The sequence below is a fragment of the Zingiber officinale genome, chromosome 1B (genome assembly GCF_018446385.1).
Source record: "Zingiber officinale cultivar Zhangliang chromosome 1B, Zo_v1.1, whole genome shotgun sequence".
Lineage (NCBI taxonomy): Eukaryota > Viridiplantae > Streptophyta > Magnoliopsida > Zingiberales > Zingiberaceae > Zingiber > Zingiber officinale.
In genome coordinates, this window is record NC_055986.1 from 99,784,724 (window position 1) to 99,806,936 (window position 22,213).

A 22,213-nucleotide genomic window follows, 5' to 3' on the forward strand; every position below is an offset into this window, starting at 1 on the left:
CGGTTGCCATTATCAAAAAGGGGGAGATTGTTGGTGCGGGAAGCATCCGATGATCGAACCTTAGTTTTGATAATGGCAAAGGATTCAAGGTTAAGTTAGTGTGTGATCTAACATGTTTGAATGAGTGTTTCAGGAAAGTCCTAGCTGCGGTTAGGCAGGTGAAAAACCCTAAGGGGTGGTAACCTTAGGTCCTAGGGGGTGGTAACCTTAGGTCCTAGGGGGCGGTAACCCTAGGTGGAGAAAAACCCTAGGGGGCGGTAACCCTAGGTCCTAGGGGGTGGTAACCCTAGGCGAAAAGTCCAGTCGGTCTGGAGGACCGGACTAGCATCAGGTAAATCTCCTGAGTGGAGTAGGTGAGGACGCGTTCCCCGTAGAGGGAACAGTAGGCGTCGGGTCGACCTAGGGTTTCCGGTTGGAAATCCGAAGTCAGACTCGGACAGTCCGAAGACTGTCAGCTCTTTTTCACTTATGAATTATCAGATTCTAACATTGTCTTGCAGGGTATGCAATTGCTCGGACTTGTTGGTGCGGGTAGCACTAACGGTCTAACCCAGGTTTTGATGAATGACAAATAGGTTAAGTTAGTTGTGTTGTTGTCTGACACTTTGATCAAGTGTGCAGGAAAAGTCCAGACAGGTCGACAGGCTGACCGGATATCTGGCACGAAGTCCAGCTAGGTCGACGGGCTGACCGGATAGCTGGCAAGAAGTCCAAGCGGGTCGACGGGCTGACCGGACGCTTGGCGAGAAGTCCAGCTAGGTCGACGGGCTGACCGGATAGCTGGCAAGAAGTCCAAGCGGGTCGACGGGCTGACCGGACGCTTGGCGAGAAGTCCAGCTAGGTCGACGGGCTGACCGGATAGCTGGCGAGAAGTCCAGACGGGTCGAAGGGCTGACCGGACGTCTGGCAGGTAAGTAAGGTAAGTCACTGGAGGGGAGTGACTGCGAGGACGCGTTCCCGGGAAGGGAACATTAGGCGTCGATCCGGCTTAGATCCATTTCGGATATCTAAGTCGAGATCGTGACTAGATTCCGGTCTCGGAAAGACGGAATCTAAGTCATACTCTTTGCTATTACTTTGTTGAACTTTAATTGTGCTAACAATCTATTTTACAGATATATATTTGTCTTGCAGGACGGATTCTGCGGGAAAACAGGGTCCGGGCGCCCGGAAGGAATCCAGGCGCCCGGAGGTCCGGGCGCCCGGAAGGGATCCGGGCGCCCGGGAGGCAAACTTTATCCTGATTGCGCGTCGCCACGTGGAGCTCACTGGTTGGACCTGCCACGTCTCACCAGGGCGCCTGGAAGGGATCCGGGGCGCCCTGAGCTTCATATAAAAGAAGGGGCAAGGGTGGAGCTTCATATCAACTAAGAATCCAAGATCTGCTGCTCTGTGCTCTTGCGACGCTACGAAAAGCTCTCCGACTCAGTGCTGGTTTTGTTTTAATTCTATTGTCGGTATTTTTTTTATCTGTCAATTCTTGTACTTAACTCTGTAATATTCGAATTGATAGTGATTGCCCAACGAAAGTGGTCAAGGACCACGGGCCTTCGAGTAGGAGTCGTCACAGGCTCCGAACGAAGTAAAAAACAACTGTGTTCATTTACTTTTCCGCTGCGTATTTATACTCTTGTTTTTTCGAATCGATATTCACCCCCCCTCTATCGAATCTAACGGTCCTACAGGACTAACCTTGTTTTGCAGGAGAAGCGGCTCCTGGAAAAAGGAGGTCTGGGCGCCCGGGATGGATCCGGGCGCCCGGGACAGGTCCGGGCGCCCGGGACCAACTTTTATCCCCTGCGCGACTTCGCGACGTGGAGCAACCTGGTTGGCTGGCCACGTCACACTCCAGGCGCCCGGAAAGGTCCCAGGCGCCCGGAACCTCATATAAAAGGAGGGTTGAGGTGCAGTTTTAAAGACAAATCTTCTAAGCATTCTCCGTGCGACAAGCTGCTAACGTCTCGACTCAGAAGTGCTGCAACGACAACCCGGAGCTTCAGTTTTAGTCTTTTTATTGTCGGTACAATATTCTTTTCTTCTTAAATTGTACTTAGCTTGTAATAGCTTTTACGAATTATAGTTGTTGCCCACCGGAAGCGATCAAGGATCGCGGGCCTTCGAGTAGGAGTCGTCACAGGATCCGAACGAAGTAAATCCTTCATGTCCACTTTATTTACTTTCCGCTGCGTTATTTCTGAACAAGCTTTTACGATTTCGAAAAACGAAATAGCCACGAGCGCTATTCACCCCCCCCCCCCTTCTAGCGCTTTCGATCCATCAGATTCTTTCCTTCCTTTCTAGTTGTTGGCGATCTTGAAGGTACGTGTTCTGCCCTAGTTGTGATTTGGTTCCTGATCTTCTATATGGTGTTGATTTGGGTGTTTGATTGGTAAACAGTGGATGTTGTTGGTTCCAGTCACCACTATCGTCGACATGGGATAGCTCCTTCGTTGGATCCTTGGTCATCACAGACAATTGGAGAGGAAGAAGGTATTGTGAATAGATTATTTCTGGAATAGGTTGTTAATAGATTGTTTTGTTGAATTCTTGATTCCTCTTCTTGATCCGATCAGTGAAGTAGTCCAGCAAGTGTAGGGCTCTGTGAATCTGGAATTTGTGGGGTATTTGTGTGCTAAATCTCTAATTGTGGTGTTTTCTGGTATTCCCAGTGGCTGTGACTTCCGACTGTGAGTCATCAGTGGTGGTTTGAGTTGAGGTAAGGTGTAGGAAATTTATCCTTTCTGTAGTTTACACCTAGAATTAAAATTAGGACAGATTTGGGATTTGTTTTAGAATATGTTATTATGTGGTAGTTTGATCATTTAAATAAGTGATTAGAGGAACAAATAATTAGGATAAAATGTTGGATCTAATCTAAGTTTCGGATTAGATCCGATTTAATTAATTATATCGAGGTTTAATGAATGAATTAGGGTTTCTGATAAATAAGAATTTGGTTTAGCTATTTGATATATATGGGAGTAGCTAAATTAAATGTGTTGTTACAAGACTCTGATTTGCGATGAGTTGCCTTACGTGGGATTATCTTTGGCACGCACTATATTGGAGGCGGGTACTTTGACTTATCTTTAGATATTGTCATTTGATATGCATAGTAGATTTTAACGAGCAGTAATGATTATGTTCATATCTGCATCGGTATGTCACTATTTGTTACCTGTTGCATGCTTGATTTTGCTTACCTATTTTGCATTCATTACCCTCTTGATTATTTATGCTCATAGAGGTAGTGACATACCATGCCTTATGATATACCGGACTAGACAGTTACCATATCTGATACGTATACCTAGATCTTTTTATTTGAGCTATTTAATTTTGGTACATGTTTTATGGAGGTAGATATGGTCAGGATCTTCATGCTTAGTGTCATGTACCATCTCGTATTATTGCATGATGCGCGATTGTCGATTCCATTATTGTTGAGCACATCGCCAGTTACATGGACACTACAATAAAAATGTTAAACGACAACACCACAAAGACAACGGTTTTAGATGAAACTGTTATAAATTTGATAAAAGACAATGGTTTTATATAAAACTGTTGTCTTTGAGCTCCCATAAAATACAAAAGACAATAGTTTTGTGAAAACCGTTGTCGTTGAGCAACTTTTTTTTAAATCAACAACGCATTTTACAATGGTTATCTAAAACCGTTGTCTTTAAGCGCTTTTTTAGAGGCTACGACAACAATTTTCATAAAATCGTTGTCTTTGACTGTATTCGTTTCGTTATTTTCCCTCTCACAGTTTTGCTTTCCCCCCTCTCCTCAAATATTTTCGGCGCCTTGTTTTCCCCTTCGTGTTCCCGAACCCTAAGCCATTTTTCTTTCCCCCTCCTCATACAATCTCTTCATCCTATCAACCGCGCGACAGGAAAGGGTGCTGCCTCTGCTGGATCTTCCTCCTGCTCTCCTCTCCACGACGTGTAATTTTCCCTCTTGATTGTAGTGAGGTCAGGGCAACCAGCTCTCTCGCACCGAAGATCGGCCCTTTGGGTCTCTCCCCGAAGAAGATCGGAGAGGACATAGCCAAGGAGATGGCCAAAGACTGGAAGGGCCTTCGAGTCACCATCAAGCTCACCGTCCAGAATCGTCAAGCCAAAGTCACCGTCGTCCCCTCCGTCGCGGCCCTCATCATCAAGGAGCCTGAGCGCGACCGCAAGAAGATCAAGAACATCAAGCATAACGGAAATATCTCACTGGGCGATGTTATCGAGATCACCAGGGTGATGCGCCCCAAGTCCATGGCCAAGGACCTCTCTGGCACAGTCAAGGAGATTCTCGGAACTTGTGTGTCCATAGGCTGCACCGTCGATGGCAAGGACCCCAAGAACCTTCAGCAGGAGATCTTCGATGGTGAAGTAGAGGTTCCTCTTGAGTAATTCTAGGTTATTTTTACATTTATGATCATTTTGCTTTAAATCGCTTAATTTTGTCGAATCTCTAAAGTAGCTTTGTCGTATTTGATTTGGTTATTGGCGAGAATCACAACAGTTATATTTGCAATCGAAATATTTTGTATTCTTGATAAATCTATATTGTCAGTTTTATGTTTATTTGTGGCTCATGGATCCATCTCTACTTCTTAATGATTTAGGATAGAGAAATAGAGAAGGATGATGCTATGTGTGATCACTAAAGTTTGTTCACTCTCGAAGATGAAAATTGGTTTCCATGATGTTGCTCAGTAATCTGATGCTATGTTACAGTTTTACATAGAATTGTTCCAGATTTCTCTATGGCATGTTGTGAAAAATGCATGCAATTTGATTCGAGAAAAGGAATAGTTGCTTTTAGCCTTTTACTCTAACATACAACACTGGAACTAGGTGACATGGTAGGCGATATCTTACAATGCTTAATTGATGAAATCATGTATAATGCACAGAGAAAGCCATGAGTTCAAATAGACTGAAGCTGATATTTTAAGGTTAGCTGCTGGGGTGGAATCAAATACTAATCATCCCATTGGAAAGGCTATTGTTGAAGCGGCTCATTCCATTGGTTGTGAAAATGTTAAGGTAACTTCACATCAACCTTGAAGCTTCTATTGGAAACTTTTTAGGTACTATTATTTATATTTTTACTATTAATCGTAAGTTTCACACTTCATAGTTCAACATAATGGCGTTTTATTTTGAAAATGCCTTTGGTACTTTTTTCCTTGGATTAATTGCTATAGATATCCCAGTATTTATCACTCTTAACAAATGTATTCTCACCTTTCAATTTAACAAATTCATCCTAACATACTAACAATTTCATTTCTCTGAAAAATTTATCAATTAAAAAAGAAAAAAGTCACTGACTTCATCGCAATTTAGTTGATTGAGTTGAATGATGCTATACCAATATTTATCCATTACAGGATGATAAACTTAATAGAATGACAATTGTTTGTGATATAAATCATGGTGGAGTTGTTATAACTAAAAGGTGGGATCCATTTGTTAAAAAGTGGTAAAGTTTACAATCTATATTGTAATCAACGCTTCTTTCTATAACATACAGAGTTCATCCATCACATAGTTAAGCAATTAATTCTCATGTTGCTTTTACCATTAGAAATGATTTAGGACTTCTGCTTACAGTTTATAATATTTGGTACCTACAATGTGACCTATAGCTATTTTTGCATGTATCTAATAGATCCCACTTTGGATTCTACTTCTGATACATCCACTAAAACTAAAACCTTGATTTCATAAATGAAAATAGGCTAACAATAGATCTTATGTTAGTGCAATGAATTAATTTCCTAATAGAACCGTATTACTTGAGGTATCTATTGTTTTCTGTCGAGTTTTCAACAGTTCATGGTTAACATTACACAATTATTATTTAATCCAACTTTCTTCTGTAATTTTTTTAGCAGTGTTCAGTTTATGTCCACTAATCAATAAGTTTTCTCAAATTTTCTCTTTGAAACCAGTCTACAAGAGGCAGACTGTAATAGGTATTTGAACTTATGAAACAACCCAATCTAATTTCCCAGCTCTTGATTAGTAGTTGTAGCCTTTAAATGATTGTGTGTGCATAATTAAACAGAGCAATCTATATTTGTCCATTCGATTTCCTATTTTCATTATAATATGCTTGGTTGGTTTATCCTAGTTTGCTTCCTAATCAGCAATATCTATGACAGGCTAAAGATGGGGCATTCACTAAAGAACCTGGCTCTGGTGTAGTAGCTATAATTGAAAAAATGAAGGTTTCTGTTGGGACTTTAAGCTGGGTCAGAAGGTGTATGGTATTTATAGGACACTCTTAGATATAAATGTTGTTCGTACAATGCCTTTTGCGGAAGGGCATGGAGTCATTCTTTTTCTTTTGGAAAGCTGGTCCTTTCTGTTATTAAATGGGTGTTGAAACACACATTTTTGCTCAGTTTTTTCTTAGATAGCCACGTCAAAGTAAACTTAGTGTGCATGCTGCATGTTCTTCTGTCCCTCATTACCTGAAAGATAATGATGCTTATAGAATAGATAATTGCTATTCATCATCATCAAGTGAATTTCAACTATTTAGGTTCCATTACATTAACCTTTTCCTCCATTGAAATCTTTGTAAGACTATATCACTAGCTATAAGATGCTACAAAATTCATACTTGTCACTATTAGATACAACGTCTGTATCCATCATCTAATATGTTTTTGTGCTGTTGCAGGCACGGTATCCACGGGAACCAATTTCCTGATGCAGAGTCTTAGAACAAGTCTGTTGTATATGTAGGAGTTGATAGTGCATTAGCAGGTGTTATTTATTTTGAGGATAAAATAAGGGAAGATGCATGACTGGTTTTTGAGACTTTAGCTAAGCAAGGAATAAACATATATACTAGACAAGAAGAATGCTGCTGAATACGTAGCATCTATGATTGGTATTGACAAAAGAAAGGTATGTTATGTGAACCCTGAGTTAAAAGTACTGAATTCTCGTTCACCGGTCTCAGTGTTCTCCGCAAGAAAAACTCCTAGACTAAATTTACATGTGATTCATCTTTGCCACCTGCAACTATAGTAAATCAGCGTGATGCATATTTACCAGCTCACTTCACTCATACTAATTTGAATATTATATACACACTTTTAAATCAGTTTTTGATGCAATTACTTAATGTTATGGTATTATTTCTGGTAGCATAAGTTTAGGTCGTGATAGGGATGCCTAATCCTTAAGCGGATGAGATTATGGCACCTTACATGTAGAGTTGTGGGCTAATAATGTTAGAGTGTATACTGAAAGTCTAAGTTTTTGTAGATATTTATTTTGAATAAAGAATCACATTTGGTCAAATTATCTACATTTGTTTGTAGTTGTTCAATTAATTTATATTGTAGATAACATAGTATGTGGTGTCACATACAGAAGATAATGTTATCAGTACCTTATAAATTATAAACAGTAGCTCACGACCAAGATGGAAAGGAACAAACAATTGGAAGGTCGTAGTGTAATTAGGAATTAGTTTATCTTAACTATATAATTACACTAGTACACTAAGAGTGTATTGAGTAGGACCATTAGAGGTCGTTTCTTTTATACTGACTTTATAAAGGAACAAAGACCTCAATTATTATGAAAGTATGTGCTCTTAATCCTAATATAATAACAACCACATATATTTGATATTTATTTCTTTAATTTATCAATGGGTGAGATTTAGTTCGATAAATCAATAAGCCCGATAAGTTGGGAAATGATATCACTTATAGTGTGTGTTGTTGATTATAGAAGGAAACTGTGTCCTAGTGATCTAGGTTGATAATGTCCCCAAGAGGAGCTCATAAGGATTGTCATGTTAAACCCTGCAGGTGGACTTAGTCTGACATGACAATAAGGTTGAGTGGTACTACTCTTGGATTAAGATATTAATTAAATGAGTTGTCAGTAACTCACTTAATTAGTGGACATTCGATATTTTAAACACAGGGAGACTAACACACTCATAATAAGAAGGAGCCCAAAAATGTAATTTGGGATTGGTGCGGTAGTTCAATAATAGTTCTCTAGTGGAATGAATTATTATTGATAAAATTAAGTTGTGTGTTTAGGGCAAACACGAGATGCTAATTAATTTTATCGAGAGATCAAAACCAATTTCTCCTCTTGGTCCCTATCGTAGCCTCTTATTTATAGAGTACTATACCTAACTATACCCACCTTCATACCCATGTTATAGGGGTCGGGCAAGCTAGCTTGGAGACCAAGCTAGGGCCGGCCAAGCCTTGGTTTATGGGTGGCTGGCCCTAGCTTGAACCCAAGTCTAGGTGGCCGGCCATTATAAATATAAAAGGATTTTTAATTTTAAATTTTTTCTTATGTGGAATATATGATTTAAAAGAGAGTTTAAAAATTAAAATATTTCCTTTTATAAGATTCTACAAAAGATTAAGAGAAGAGTTAAATCTCTTTCCTTATTTGTAGATTAAAAGGTTGATTTTAATTTTGGTAAAAACTTTACTTATTTATCATCCACATGTTGAAAAGTTAAATTTTAAAATTATAGAAATTTCTTTTTATAACATCAATCATGAAGGGATTATTAAAGAGAAATTTTATTTTAAAATTTCTCCGGAAGCAAATTAGGAAGTTTTAATTTTTCTAGCGAAAAATTTCCTTGTTTGCTTACATGAGGTGGCCGACCATATAAACTAAGAAAAGGAATTTAATTTTAATTTATTAAATTTTCCTTTTCAATGGCAATAGAGTTAAGGAAGTTTTTATTAAATTTTCCTTATTTGCCAAGACTAAAGGATTATAAAAGAGGGGGTTTTGGGTGCCTTTGTGGTAACAACCTCTATTATTTTTCTCCCTCTTTTCTTCCTTGGTGTGGCCGGCCCCTTCAAGTTCTCTCCTCTCCTTGGTGTCGCCGAACCTCTCATCCTCTTTGGAGATCAAGTGGTGGCCGGATTTTAGCTTGGAGAAGAAGGAGAGAAAACTTGCATCCCTTGGAGCTTGATTGGTGGAAAAAGATCTTCATCCTTTGGAAGTCTTGCTTGACCGAAACTTGAAGGAAGAAGAAGAAGGTGCTAGGTGGTCCTCGTCTCGGAAGATCGTTGCCCACACAACGTCCGAGATTAGAAGAGGAATACGGTAGAAGATCAAGAGGTCATTATCTACTAAGTAAGGTATAACTAATATTGTTTTCCGCATCATGTTAATTTTATCTCCATGTAAAAATACCAAATACAAGAGACATGCGATTCTAGTTTTTCGAATTAGTTTTCGAAATTTTGTTCTTTTATTTTTTTTTATTTTCCTTGTGATTTGATTGTTCTTAGAGGTTAACCTAGGGTTACTATGGGAAGGTTAAATATTTAATTTCCTTAAAAGGTTTTGTCTAGTCGGTGGTGGTTGCTCCCATATTCAAGAAGGCCATATGCCTCGCCATGCAGTACTGGAAGCCAATTTTGGAAATAGATATTTAATTATCTTCGTGACCTAGGTGATTTGGATCGAACGTGTTAAGTTCCGCAAGAGATCCAAGTCTAAACCTAAAAGAACAAATAAATTAAACTTAGGATCAAACGTGTTAAGTTCCGTAGGCGATCCAAGTTTAATTTAAAAGAACACATGGTAACTAGGAAAATGTTTAGACCTTTGTACAAAATTTTTGTACAGTGGAATTGTTAGATTTTCCGAGTAGCAACCAACAAATAAATGAGTCTTATAGGTTTAGATGAATGAACCATTACTAACTTAGGCTTAAGTTATTTGGGTAGTTGTAGGCTAGTTCTTTCATGTGAGCAGGCCATTACAAATTCTTAACTGAGATAATCATATCTGGAAGTTTAAGAATTGTTGCTAGTGAATATCTTTGATGAGGAAGGGAACTCAATTTGTCTGTTAAAACTGAAATCTATTTGGCGTTATGTGTATGCAGATGCTTTATGAAGTTAAACCAGAGGTGAAAAAGAGATTCATCTCTGAACTTCAAAAAGAGAAACAAATTATTGCTATGGTTGGTGATGGTATTAATGATGTCGCTGCCTTGGCTTCAGCAGATGTTGATATTGCAATGAGTGAAGGTGTTGGTGCAGCTAGTGATGTATCTTCAGTTGTGGTTTTTGGCAATAAATTGTCACAGGTACTACTGTTCATTTGTTGTTTCATTTTTCTATGAGTTCTATTTATATATGCATGTTTCTTGCATGTCACATCCTCTAAGAATCAGTGTCAGTGTGTTATTTGTTTGGAATTGGGTTGTTGAATTTCTTTACTCCTAAAATATTTAAGCTTTCTATACTAATATGTTAATAATATAAAAGTTAATAATATACAAATTATTTGACTGACTTCCAGATTAAGACATTATGTCTTAGAATGATGTACGGTATTATTCTCTGGTTACAGTTCATGTAGTTACTATAATTATTTTTTTTCTTATATTTTATATTTTTCTTTGATAAGTTTTGTTTAATTTTTCTCTCCTTCTGACTTTGTTTGCATTAAATCAATGATTTGAGTTTTAAATATTGATTAATTGACTTTTCTCTTGTAGGTATGTAACTCAAGGGCAATTCATGAGGATTGGGATTTTTTATGCAAGGAGTGAGCTTTGTTTAGTTTCTAGATTGCCTTGCTAATGCGAAGAAGTCATATGACGAATATCGTAATGGAAAACATGTGATTTATGGTTTGATACTACTAAGTTTGATTAGTACAACTCTTTTTTTATATTTTAGCTGACATATTTTGAATTGAATGTAGTAAATATTTAGTTTTGTATTGGTGGTTTGCTTATATTAAAAAAAAGATTGGTTGTTTGTTATTATTATGTTACAACATGAATATTAAAGACAACGGTTAGAAACGTTGTAAAAAGTACGTAATCACAATAAATTTTTTTTTGTGAAAAGTGATAAAAGACAATGGTTTTATCCAATTATAAAACATATTAAAATTATATACCACAACGGTTTATAAGTGTTGTAAAATTTAAAACTACAACGTTTTAAATTATCTACCACAACGGTTTATATCTGTTGTAAAAAGAGTCTACCACACCGGTTATATCTATTATCGAAATTATCTACCACAATGATTTTAAAGTGTTGTCATATTAGGTAAAAAAATTTTGAGCATATAAACAACAACGGATAAAACTGTTGTCGAATGTCTACAAAGACAACGGATGCAAAACCATTGTCGTAGGGTAATGCCTTTTACAACACAGTCAGTTACAACGGTTTTTTGACCTTACGACAACGGATAATATCCGTTGTCGTTTGTAATTTTTGTTGTAGTGAGATCTGCACACACAACCACTCATGAGTTAGTGATTTTTATTCAGGCAGAATGTGTGGCAGCAGATTGCTCTGTCGGTGCTCCTCTGGTCCGCTCATGGGTAGTATGACTGCAGCATGGTAGCAGGACAGGGATCCCTCCTCTGAATTATCTCAGGGAGATGAGAGCATTGAGCTCCCCCACTTATGATTTGGGGTAGGAGGATAGGTGTACTCCGACAGCATCCTGTCCACTCGGTCACCCATCAGGAGAAGTGATGGCAGAGTACACAGTTGTCATAGCCCTACCCACTCGGCCTCACCATCGTGTGTGAGATGGCTGACTGACGTCAAGGGTGACCAAGACATGTCATTTGCATCATATGCATGATTGCATTTATTGCTTGTGTTTGCTACACTTTATTTGCTGCATATTGGATGGATGCATATGATTGACATGCATACAGAGACATGTTATTTATGGTCTGACGACCTTATTCTCCTGATAAGAGGTCCTGGTGAGTACAACTTCTCCCTTTTCTTTCAGTTATGCATTTTTCATTACTTCAGGAGACTGTACACATATTTGTTACTGTTGGTTATTATTTACTATGCATGTCAACTTGGTATCCGCTGAGTGTTGGACTCATCTCGTTGATTTATTACCATTTCAGGTTGATGCTGTCAGGAGGTTCCAGTCACTAGTTCCCCACCACCTGTCGTGACGAGTTTTCAGTTTTGGATATTTGGTTTACTTGTTATGTATTTTCTATATACTTGTGATGTAGGATTGTACTCGAGGATTTTTATCAAGTTTTGGTCTACTGCCGTTATTTTCCGCTGCGTTGGATTTCTGTTGTGGGTTTAGTTTTCCGTTGTTGTAGTGGAGTAGGGCTTAATTAAATATAAACTACGTGGTTGTGTCAGTCAGAGGCTAAGTAAATATAAAATGCGTGAATTGTTTGTTTACTTTTATTGTTATTGATCCGGTCGTGTTGGCCGAGGTTTGTGTGGCCCGGAGGGCTTGTAGTAAAGTTTCATATTGTCACCCGTATAGAGGAGATGTTGTCAAAATTTCTTCTGGCAGGAACTACCTAGGGTGTGACACTATAGGCTTAGATAGAATTGACAGATTTGTTAGATATACTTTGAGACTATGAAAGCTTGTTCGCACTTCTTATCCCATGAGAACCGAGTCGCCTTACATAGTACTTTGAAGAATGAGAGACTCTTTGTGGCTGACTGAGAGATGAAACATGACAGCGCGGTGATTTACCTAACTAGCCTATGTACCTCTTTGGTGTTTCTCGACGAACACATGTTCTGTAAAGCTTGAATTTTCTCGGGATTGACTTCTATCCTTTGCTCAGTGAGTATGTAGTCGAAGAAGCGACCACTCTTAATGTCGAACAAGTACTTGCTAGGGTTCAACTTGAGGTCGTACCTTCACAAGGTGTTGCATGTTTCTTCGACATCGTTGATTAAGTTTTTGGCTGGAGTCAACTTGATCACTATGTCATATGCATAAACTTCCACGTTGCGACCAATTTGATGCTTGAAAATCCGATTCATCAGTCTTTGATAAGTGACTCATGTATTCTTAAGCTCAAATGATATAATCGTATGACAGATTGTCCCATCATAGATGACGAAGCTAACTTTTTGTTTGATCCTCCACGACCAAAGGGATCTGATGATATCCTTGATATGCATCCAACATGCAAATAAGATCACAACCTGAGGTTGAATTTACCAGTTGATCAATCCGCTGTACTAGGTAACAATTCTTGGGACAAGCTTTATTGAAGTCTCAGAAGTAGATATAGACCCATCATTTGACTCTCGGCTTGGATACCAGGACCACGTTTGTCATCAAAGAGGGGAACTGGACCTCGCGGATATGTCTTACCTCCAGAAGCTTGGTGACTTCATCGTGAATTACCTTGTCTTGAGCAGGGGCAAAGTGTTGCTTCTTTTGTCGGATTGGTCGAGACTCTTGAAGGAGGTTGTGATGATGTTATAAATATCCCGGGTTGGTTTTGATATGATCAACCAAATTAAGTTAGGCTCTACATATTTGATGTCTTATGTCTAAGTGTGCAGGGACTTAGAAACACAGAAAGTCGAGCAAAAGATGTAGCGAGCGATAATGATGACACGGGAAGTAAGTTGATAAGCTCGGTGTATCCGATGGATGAAAAGATGGGGAAGAATACATCGACAGATGAGAAGAACACGTGCAGCACTTCCAAGGGACGAGAAGTCAAGAAGGAAGTCTGCTCAAGGAGAAGGTCGGAGTTGGGTTTGGGTGAACTCAACTCTGGATGGTCGGAGAATCACCCAAATGATTGGAGCAGCAATTAAAAAAGTTAATACAAAGTTGACTTATCTAGGCGCCTAGACTAATTTCAGGCGCTCGAACCAGTCCAGGTGGCCAAACTAGCATGGACTAGCAGAGGCACCTTTTTGGAGACATTGTAGTGGTGATATAATTTGGGTCCACGTCAACAACATTCTAGATGCTCGGACCGGTCCAGGTGCTTGGGTATGGATAAGAGACTTATCATGAAGTTGTTGTGGAGCCATTGCGGAATGGATAAGGTGCCACACTGGAGGCACCTGGACCTGGTTGAGGCGCCTAGAACTTGCCATGTTATCAACGGTTATATTTTGACCAGTGACTTATAAATAGAGCCATGATCCTCTTCATTCTAGACAATACACTGTATTCAAATTCTGTTCTTTGTTTCTATACTTTCAATGATTGTAAGAGGCTACTCCGCTTTCGTCAAAGGAAAATTTTTAGTGAGCTTCAAATGCCTTGAATTAACAATCATCCTAGTTGTAACCAAGTAAACCTTCTTGTCTCTTACTCTTTCTTTATGTTATTTATTTTTCTTAAACTAACAATGTGTCCTTGCTAAGTAGAAAGCAAGAGATTGATTTTTTAAAATTGTACTTGTAGGTTATTCGCCCCTCTCTAGCCGACCGCACCGGAACCTACAGATGCTCCATCATAATGGATGTCACACTAATGACTTGATGAGATAACCAAGTGAAGACATCATTGGTCCAGGTGAGACAAGTGATTAGTTTCCCTTTAAGTTCAGGTGTCAAATCAACCGCTATCTGAGTAACATGGTCAAGCTGGCGAGGTACAATTTGAATTTCTTCATTTTTGTGGATTGGTTGAGGAACAGATGTGTCCTGTAAGGAGCAGACCTCTCATCTTTGAGGCTTTTGTACCTTCTTGTAGCTTCTCTCCTCGACGAAATTGTGATTGTCAGCAGTTTTTCTAGTGTTAACCAATACAACATCTTGGCTCAAAGCTCCCCAAGACAGTACCAATTTATTCTGGTCAAATACAATGGATGGTCAAGTCATCTGTCAATGAACGTGCTAACATGCGCTTCCTCCGGAGATCCTCGATGATTAAGATGAAAGGGGATGAAATATCACTCCAAAAGAGAGTTAGACTGACACTAGGGATTCCTAGTAGGACACTCTGACACTTAAATTATGATTTGCTTGAGGTGATATGCGAGAGGAAGAGAATGGAGAATAAGGTGAAAACCTGGTATAGGGTTTTGGAAAAGGGGAATCCCCTTGCACTGACCTTCTTTAGAGTTTTTATCATTGTCCAAAGAGCATCTTCGCATGAGTGTCGCATATTTCTTAGCCATCATCTTTATGTGAGCCAACAAGAAGACCAGATCTAACAGCAGTTAGCTACCTTTCCATCCACAAAACGCCATGTGTTTGAAGGAGAGCATCTAGGAGACTAATTCTGACAACCTAGTAACTACCTCTTCATTCATTCAGTGCCATGTGCCCTGAACTATTGTAGAGGAATAATCTTAATGATGAGAAAATTACACTATCCTTCATGTGCTCTGAGCAAGCCACGTGGGTGTGTAAACTATATCTGAGGATGAGAAGATTGGGAAACAAAACTATTTTGGAATGACCTTGAGAGTAGATGAAGTCGAGACATGAGATTGAACCCTGGACAATATCAGTGCTTGAGGCCAAATCAGGTAGATATTATTGAAACTCGAGAGCTAGGTAGATGGTGCGGGGATCCGGAGCTAAGCCAAAGGCAATGTCGATAACTTAGGCCGAGCAAGATAGATGGTGTTGGGATTTGGAGTTGAGCTAGAGGTAATGTTGGTAGCTGAGGTCAAGCCAAATAGATGGTGTTGGAATTTGGAGTTGAGCCGAGGCAATGTTGTTTGCTGAGGTCGAGCCAGGTAGATGGTGTTGGGATCTAGAATTGAGCCAGAAGCAATGTTGACAACTGAGACCGAGCCAGGTAGATGGTGCTGGGATCTAGAGCTGAGCTAGAGGCAATGTCGGCAACTGAGGCCGAGTCAGATATATGGTGCTAGAATCCAAGACTAAGTCAGTGTCAATCGTTGAGATTGAGATGTAGTTTGAATCAGAGTTAGCTATTGAGATTAAGATAGAGTCGGAGTTAGTTGCTGTGATTGATCCCAGAGGTGAGTCAGGATCAGGAGCTAAAATTTGCACTTAATCAATCTTGAAATTCTGGGATAAACATGCTGAGCCGGTTCAAATAAACCTAAGTCAGAACCCCACTCCCTTCGACTCATTTTGATTTTGACCGACAAATCAACATAATTTTTAATCACACGAAAGACATAAGCTACACAACATCTTTCTGCACACTTTCCTCCCAAAGTGTAATAATAATTCTCTTCTCCAAAATCTTAAATCTCTTTATAAACTAGCAATTGCTCACTGTTTCCGTCAACACTACGGCATTTGTATAGTTGTATAGGAAATCTCTTTGTGCATTTCCTGGTAACATGTTTGGATCCCCTCAATGAACCATCTTCCTTACAATTTATACATCAACCACTTTATCATCGCTCTTCATATCGAGCTCCAAAACTTCTCCACCCCAAATGTTAACTCAAAATCAAGTTTTGACAAACAGCCCCAATCCCATTTGATCAGTTTAATTTGCTGATGAAGCTTTTGAGATTGTCGAATAGGCTTTCTGCGTGGTCGACTTTATCCCTATGAGGCTCTATGAGGCTCTTCCGATGTAGAGAAAAAGGTATAAGAGAGATAATTCAAAAGAGTTAGCTGGCCTTCTTTTTGTGGAGCATATACATGATATTTTTAAGTGCAAGGTACTCAAAAAAATCATGGGGAAGTAGAAAAGAGATCTAGTGAAAGTGAATATCATAGCCCATATCTGCTTCTACCCTATTCAACATGCTCAAATTAGCTCAGCAGGTCGGCAACTCAGACTAGCTTGGCAGATTGACAGGTTGGCGTGTCGGACCAGTCCAAACTAGCTCGAACCAACTCGGATCAGCTTGGCAACTCGATTCAGCTCGGTTCAACTTGACTCAACTTGGTTTAGCTTGACAGTTCGTCTAAATGTGACCTAGATAATGATGACTTAACAAGATAACTGAGCTAACTCTGATTTATTTTACTTTTATACTTGCATTTCAAAGTGTCTTTGAGCAAAGATTAGTTGACTCATAGTAAGTCGTATCCTTCCTTCTGTGGTAGATAAGATCCGATGATAGACACATATATTCAAATGGCCGTGTGTCTCTTTTGTAAGATGAAAGTTTAACTTTATTATTATTAATAATAATAATAATAATAATAATTTTAGTTGACGTTGTGTATTTAATTCTTCGAACTAATTAATTTTGAAATAATCGATCCAATTTTATAAAAGTTTTTATGAACTGATCAACAGAATAAATTGAAAATCACTCATACAAACTCATCTAGAAGACCAATATTCTTAGGTTCGCTTCTCACTAGAGAGAATCTCTTATAATATATTACAACTGAGATTCAAATCTTATATCTCTTAATTATTTTAGTTATCGGTTGGAGGGCATAATCATCACCTCATTACACTAGGGCAATGATAATCATGTAATCAATGACAAGAGAGGTACTTAATTATTTAAATTCATCAAGAGAAGATCCCTTGGAGCATTAGCATGTAACAAAAGACAAGCAAAAGATGCTTCTAATATTTAATTAACATCTGCATTAAGCACGCATGCATAATCAAGTATCTTAAGACTTAAATCATGTATCATAGCATTAAACAAATGTTCATTTAAACATAAATAACAATGCGTTATAGTTTAGTAAATTATAATCTTATTCTAAGTTTTTTTATTTCGTCACTAACTTAAATTGTGTGACGCAAAAATTCAAAATTATGATATATATATATATATATATATATATATATATATATATATATAGAGAGAGAGAGAGAGAGAGAGAGAGAGAGAGAGAGAGATGGAGATGGAGATGATTACAAAGCCACTCATGACGCATTGGTGGTTATAATACGATGTGATTATAAGCTAATTAATTATGACAACAAGAGAATCTTTGACTAAAATAACAATAATGTTAAAAATAATAAATCAATCAAAGGTAAATTTGAGATATTTATGTGGAGTTAGATTATGCTCCAATTAAAATAAATATCATAATCACAATAGCACCGTGATAATATATATAGAAAATTAGAGTTTAATAATAATAAAATTAGAGTTTAGTTTTAAAAAAAGTCACTCAACCGGGCTATTCTTTAACTTTTTATATATAAGTTGGATTATTTAATCAAAAACAATGTCAACCCAAAACGCATGGAGACAAAGAAGAAACATGCATTATGATAAATGGAAATTAAAATTTATTTATTCCCTTCGCCTATTAATTAACATAGCAACTCGATAGAAAAAATAATTAACAATAATTATATAGTAATGAGTGTTCTCTTTAATTATTAGTGTTTAGCTACTAACTAGTTAATTAGTGACCACTTCAGCGTTCATATGTAGTTTATTACTTGATTATAGTATAAATGCTGAATAGAACAATTAACGAAATATATTATTGTAATTAAATATATATTAAGAAAATTTTGAAATGAAAATCACGTGGCAACAAACGATTTACTCTCCCCAGTATTTCTGTCAATTCGTCTTGATCAACACGGAGGAGATAAATTACCGATGACTACTAATCATTAGTACAGATGATCAAGATATAAAGAAGGACATGCTCAGACTTGAATTTATACCATTACACTGAGTATTTCTTATTTATCATATTTTTGTTACATATGAAGGGTAAAAATTTATTTTAGTAGGTCACTCTAAGTTTTTTTTTTTAAAAAAAAACACTCTATAATATATTTGACTAAAAATGCTATGCTTAAACTTATTAATTAATTATATTAAAATATTTTAATAAAAAATTAATCTAATTGGTCCAACTTATTAAAAACTGATTGAATGTTATTGAATAGTTTTGATCAAAACTATTATGATTGAAATAATTTTAGAAACAATTTTAAGGATTTTTAAGATACGAGGCACCCTTTTAATATTTTTTAATTGAATATTTTATATGATAATAAAAATAAAGGATGCCTTTTTAATTTTTTTATTCATTTATAAATGGATGAAAAACAAATGTATATTATTTTTATTAAAAAAAAAAAGAGAATTTTGAAAAAAAAAATATTATTAGTGTAAAATGTGATAAACAGTCTAGTATCAATGTATCATCGGTCCCTAGGGATGTAAATGAACCAAACGGTTCGCGAGTTATTCGGAGCTCGATTCAATAAAAAGCTCGTTCGAATTCGTTTGTTTATATTATCGAACCGAGCTCGAGCTCGATTTCAAGTTTGACAGTTTTATCGAGCCGAGCTTGAGTTTAAGGATATTCAGCTCATGAGCTCGCGAATATGTTCGTTTGTAGGCTCATAAGCCAAAAAGCAAGCCTTAAATCGAGCCAAAAAACGAGCTCTAAAACGAGGTAAAAAATAAGTTCTAAAATGAACCTTAAAACGAGCTTTAAAACGAGGCAAAAAAAACGAGCTCTAAAATGAGCCCGAAAATAAGCCCGAGCTCGCTTAACGAATTAGGCTCGTTAACTATAATAATCGAGCTAATAACGAGTCGAGCTCGAACTGTTCGCGAGCTTGATAATTCCAAATCGAGCCGAGCTTGAGCCTTGTAATAAAAGTTTGATTCAAGCTTGAACCGAGCTCGAGTCCGAATATAACTTAAATGAGCCGAGCTCGAGCCTAATATTGTTCGGCTTGGTTCAACTCGTTTACATCCCTATCGGTCCCTAACTAAATATATATTGATAAATTATATAGATTATTTTATCCTAATACAACGATCTTTTGTATGAAAAAGATTAATCACTTAACGAGACATTTTATACCCCGCTAAAAATTAACATTAAAATTTATTAAAATAATTATCCATTTAGTTACCAACTACATGGATATGGATTATAGACTCCATATAGTTAATTAATTCAAAAAAGACGGCATTGTATATAAATACAGCATAAATAGATGTCAATTTCAGTCATTTTCCTCCGTACCAATGTAGTGTGAATATATTTTACTCGGTTTAATCAACAAAGCAATAAACAAAATAGGTTGATTATTCAGACAAATTATATTTTTTGTCAAGAAATATTATTATAATATGAGAAAAATATTAGTCTTGTTGATTTAGTCGTATGATTTGAAATTCAAATGGGGAGAGTTTTTCATCAAAATGACTCAAGGAAACGAACTATATTCATCCGACTTCTGACTAAAATGTGATATTCAAATAAACAAGTAGTTGTTCATTTATCTTTATTCTTTAGCACATGAATTTGGATGGCACTAAAATTATCACAATAATAATATGCTTGGCCTCTATTGTGGAAAATGTGATCGAGTGTAGTTTCCTATGGAACTAAAGTACCAAGTTCATACCTAGGAGTTGACAAATTGTTTTATTTAGTCGATCATTTTCAACTAGACAATTAAATAATGCGTTTCTTATATATATTATGACTTCTCTCTAATTAAATAGAGAAGGTCTTTGCAAGCACAATTGATCTGTACAGTTGACCAGGTTTTGCAATTAATGAAGTCAGCGTAGAATTTGTTCTATCATTTTTGATTGATGGCTTTACTAGAGTTTAAAATAAAACTGAAATAAAAAGGAAAAACATTGGAGAATCTTTTTCCTTCTCAAGTGGGAGATTAATGAAGTTTCTTGTGTGAAATATCATATTTTGACTTTACCACGAGATAATCTGTTCTCCACTGTCTAAAAAGGAGGTAAATCTCGGAGAACAATTATCTGTTCTCGATGATCATTGACCAAAGTGCCTTTAAATGTGCACTTCTTCCTTTTTCTCTCCAAGGCCAGTGTCTTAAGTTGATTGATGGGGTGCAAGATGTGTGAGAAGGCAAAGGTGACCTACAAGAGAGGCTTGTGGTCTCCTGACGAGGACCAAAAGCTGAAGGACTACATCCTCAAGCACGGCCATGGCTGCTGGACCTCTGTAGCACTCAAAGCTGGTAATTAATTGCCTTTTCTTCTATCAGGTTTCAGCATCTTGTTTTGTTTTGTTTTCTCTTCTTTTCTCTGATTTAAGCAGTTTGTCTCTAGGCTTGCATAGGAATGGAAAGAGCTGCAGATTGAGGTGGATGAATTACCTGAGGCCAGGACTCAAACGCTCTGCTTTCACAGCTGAAGAGGAATCGACTGTTATGAAACTGCATGCCATTTGGGGCAACAAGTGAGCATTCTGAAAATTTTAATGTTCTGGCATTCATTTGAAGAATTCATAAAAGGGAAAAAAAAAAGATAAATCAAGATTATTTTGGTTCTAAGCAATCTGAAAATGGTGGCACAGGTGGTCTCAGATAGCAATGCATCTACCAGGAAGAACTGATAATGAAGTGAAGAACCACTGGCACACCAACCTCAAGAAGAAACTCAGGAAAGTCGAAAATCCGAAATCTGAACAAGTATCGAATGAGCACGACAGCCGAAACTCTGTTTCAGAATCTCAAGAATCAACCCTCACAAATTCTTGCCATTCCATGATAGAGCATGCCAATCATCAGCCTCCTGTCTACAAACTTCTTTTTGCAGATTGGATACCAATGTTCAGTGGCAATGGCTCGTTGAATTTGGACGGTGGAGCGATGAGTCGATCGACCTCTAACTCTGAAGTCTTGAGTCCCGAGCTTTCTCAGCTTGACATGGCTGATAGCATCATAGATTGGAAAGACTCGATCATCCCTGGAGGACTACAGCCTGTGGAGCAAATTCCAGATGTCAATTTCCATGATTTGTTTGACATCCTTTGGTATTGAGCTGAATCATGCACTGTTCTTTAATCTCCAGGGAAAAGATACAAATCTGTGTCCAAGTAAACGTCCATTTGTTTATAAGACTTTACAATCTCATTGATGAATCAAAATTTCTGTAAGATAAACATTTTGACCTTGCTTCAATAGGATTGTGCTTTTCACTAGTGTCTCGCAGTAAATCACTAAAAGAATCTTGGACAATGAAGGAGGATTAATCCATTATTTTAAGAAGCATGAAGAAGAAAAAATTCAACAGCCTACCATAACTTCAATTAAAAAATGGAGTTATTGAGAGTCTGATTACGATGTTTGCCATCGGGAAATGTCAAACGAAATTAGTCAATTGTTGAAGATTCTCTACTCAAACAGTAGAGTAATCTGAAAACTACACACGCATTTTTTTTCTACATATTCTTTCTCATCACAGAGATTTTTTTAATTTCACATGCTTAATTATTGAATCCTTGTTGAGAATTAAATAAGTTTTGAAGCTGAGGCAGGTGATTATATTTTGACAATACCCTCATGACTTGATCATTGAAGTTCTTCTGCAATAAAATGACAGTTTCTATTAAAACCAGCAACAGGTTCAAGGATCAACCGTCCGAATATGGTAGCCCAAGGTAATTGTGTAGCGGTAGGCATCTTCTCAAATTTTCAAATATGATCGAGTTCTGACTTCGATGAATTAATGGATGAATTCCATTTAATGGACAGTTGATCTTAGAACGCTGGGTTGTTAAGTTGCCTAT

General features: G+C 37.4%; 1 protein-coding gene and 1 pseudogene across 1 annotated transcript; both read left to right on the top strand.

Moving 5' to 3' along the window:
- The first annotated feature begins 4,858 nt into the window (after positions 1–4,858).
- On the top strand, positions 4,859–11,979 carry LOC122040422 (annotated as a pseudogene).
- An 8,527-nt stretch (positions 11,980–20,506) lies between these two features.
- On the top strand, positions 20,507–21,537 carry LOC121981500 (transcription factor LAF1-like). The gene is made up of 3 exons (XM_042534098.1): positions 20,507–20,660; positions 20,752–20,881; positions 20,999–21,537. The coding sequence occupies exons 1-3, from the start codon at positions 20,525–20,527 to the stop codon at positions 21,462–21,464; spliced, it is 732 nt and encodes a 243-aa protein (XP_042390032.1). The 5' UTR covers positions 20,507–20,524; the 3' UTR covers positions 21,465–21,537.
- The last annotated feature ends 676 nt before the right edge of the window (positions 21,538–22,213 follow it).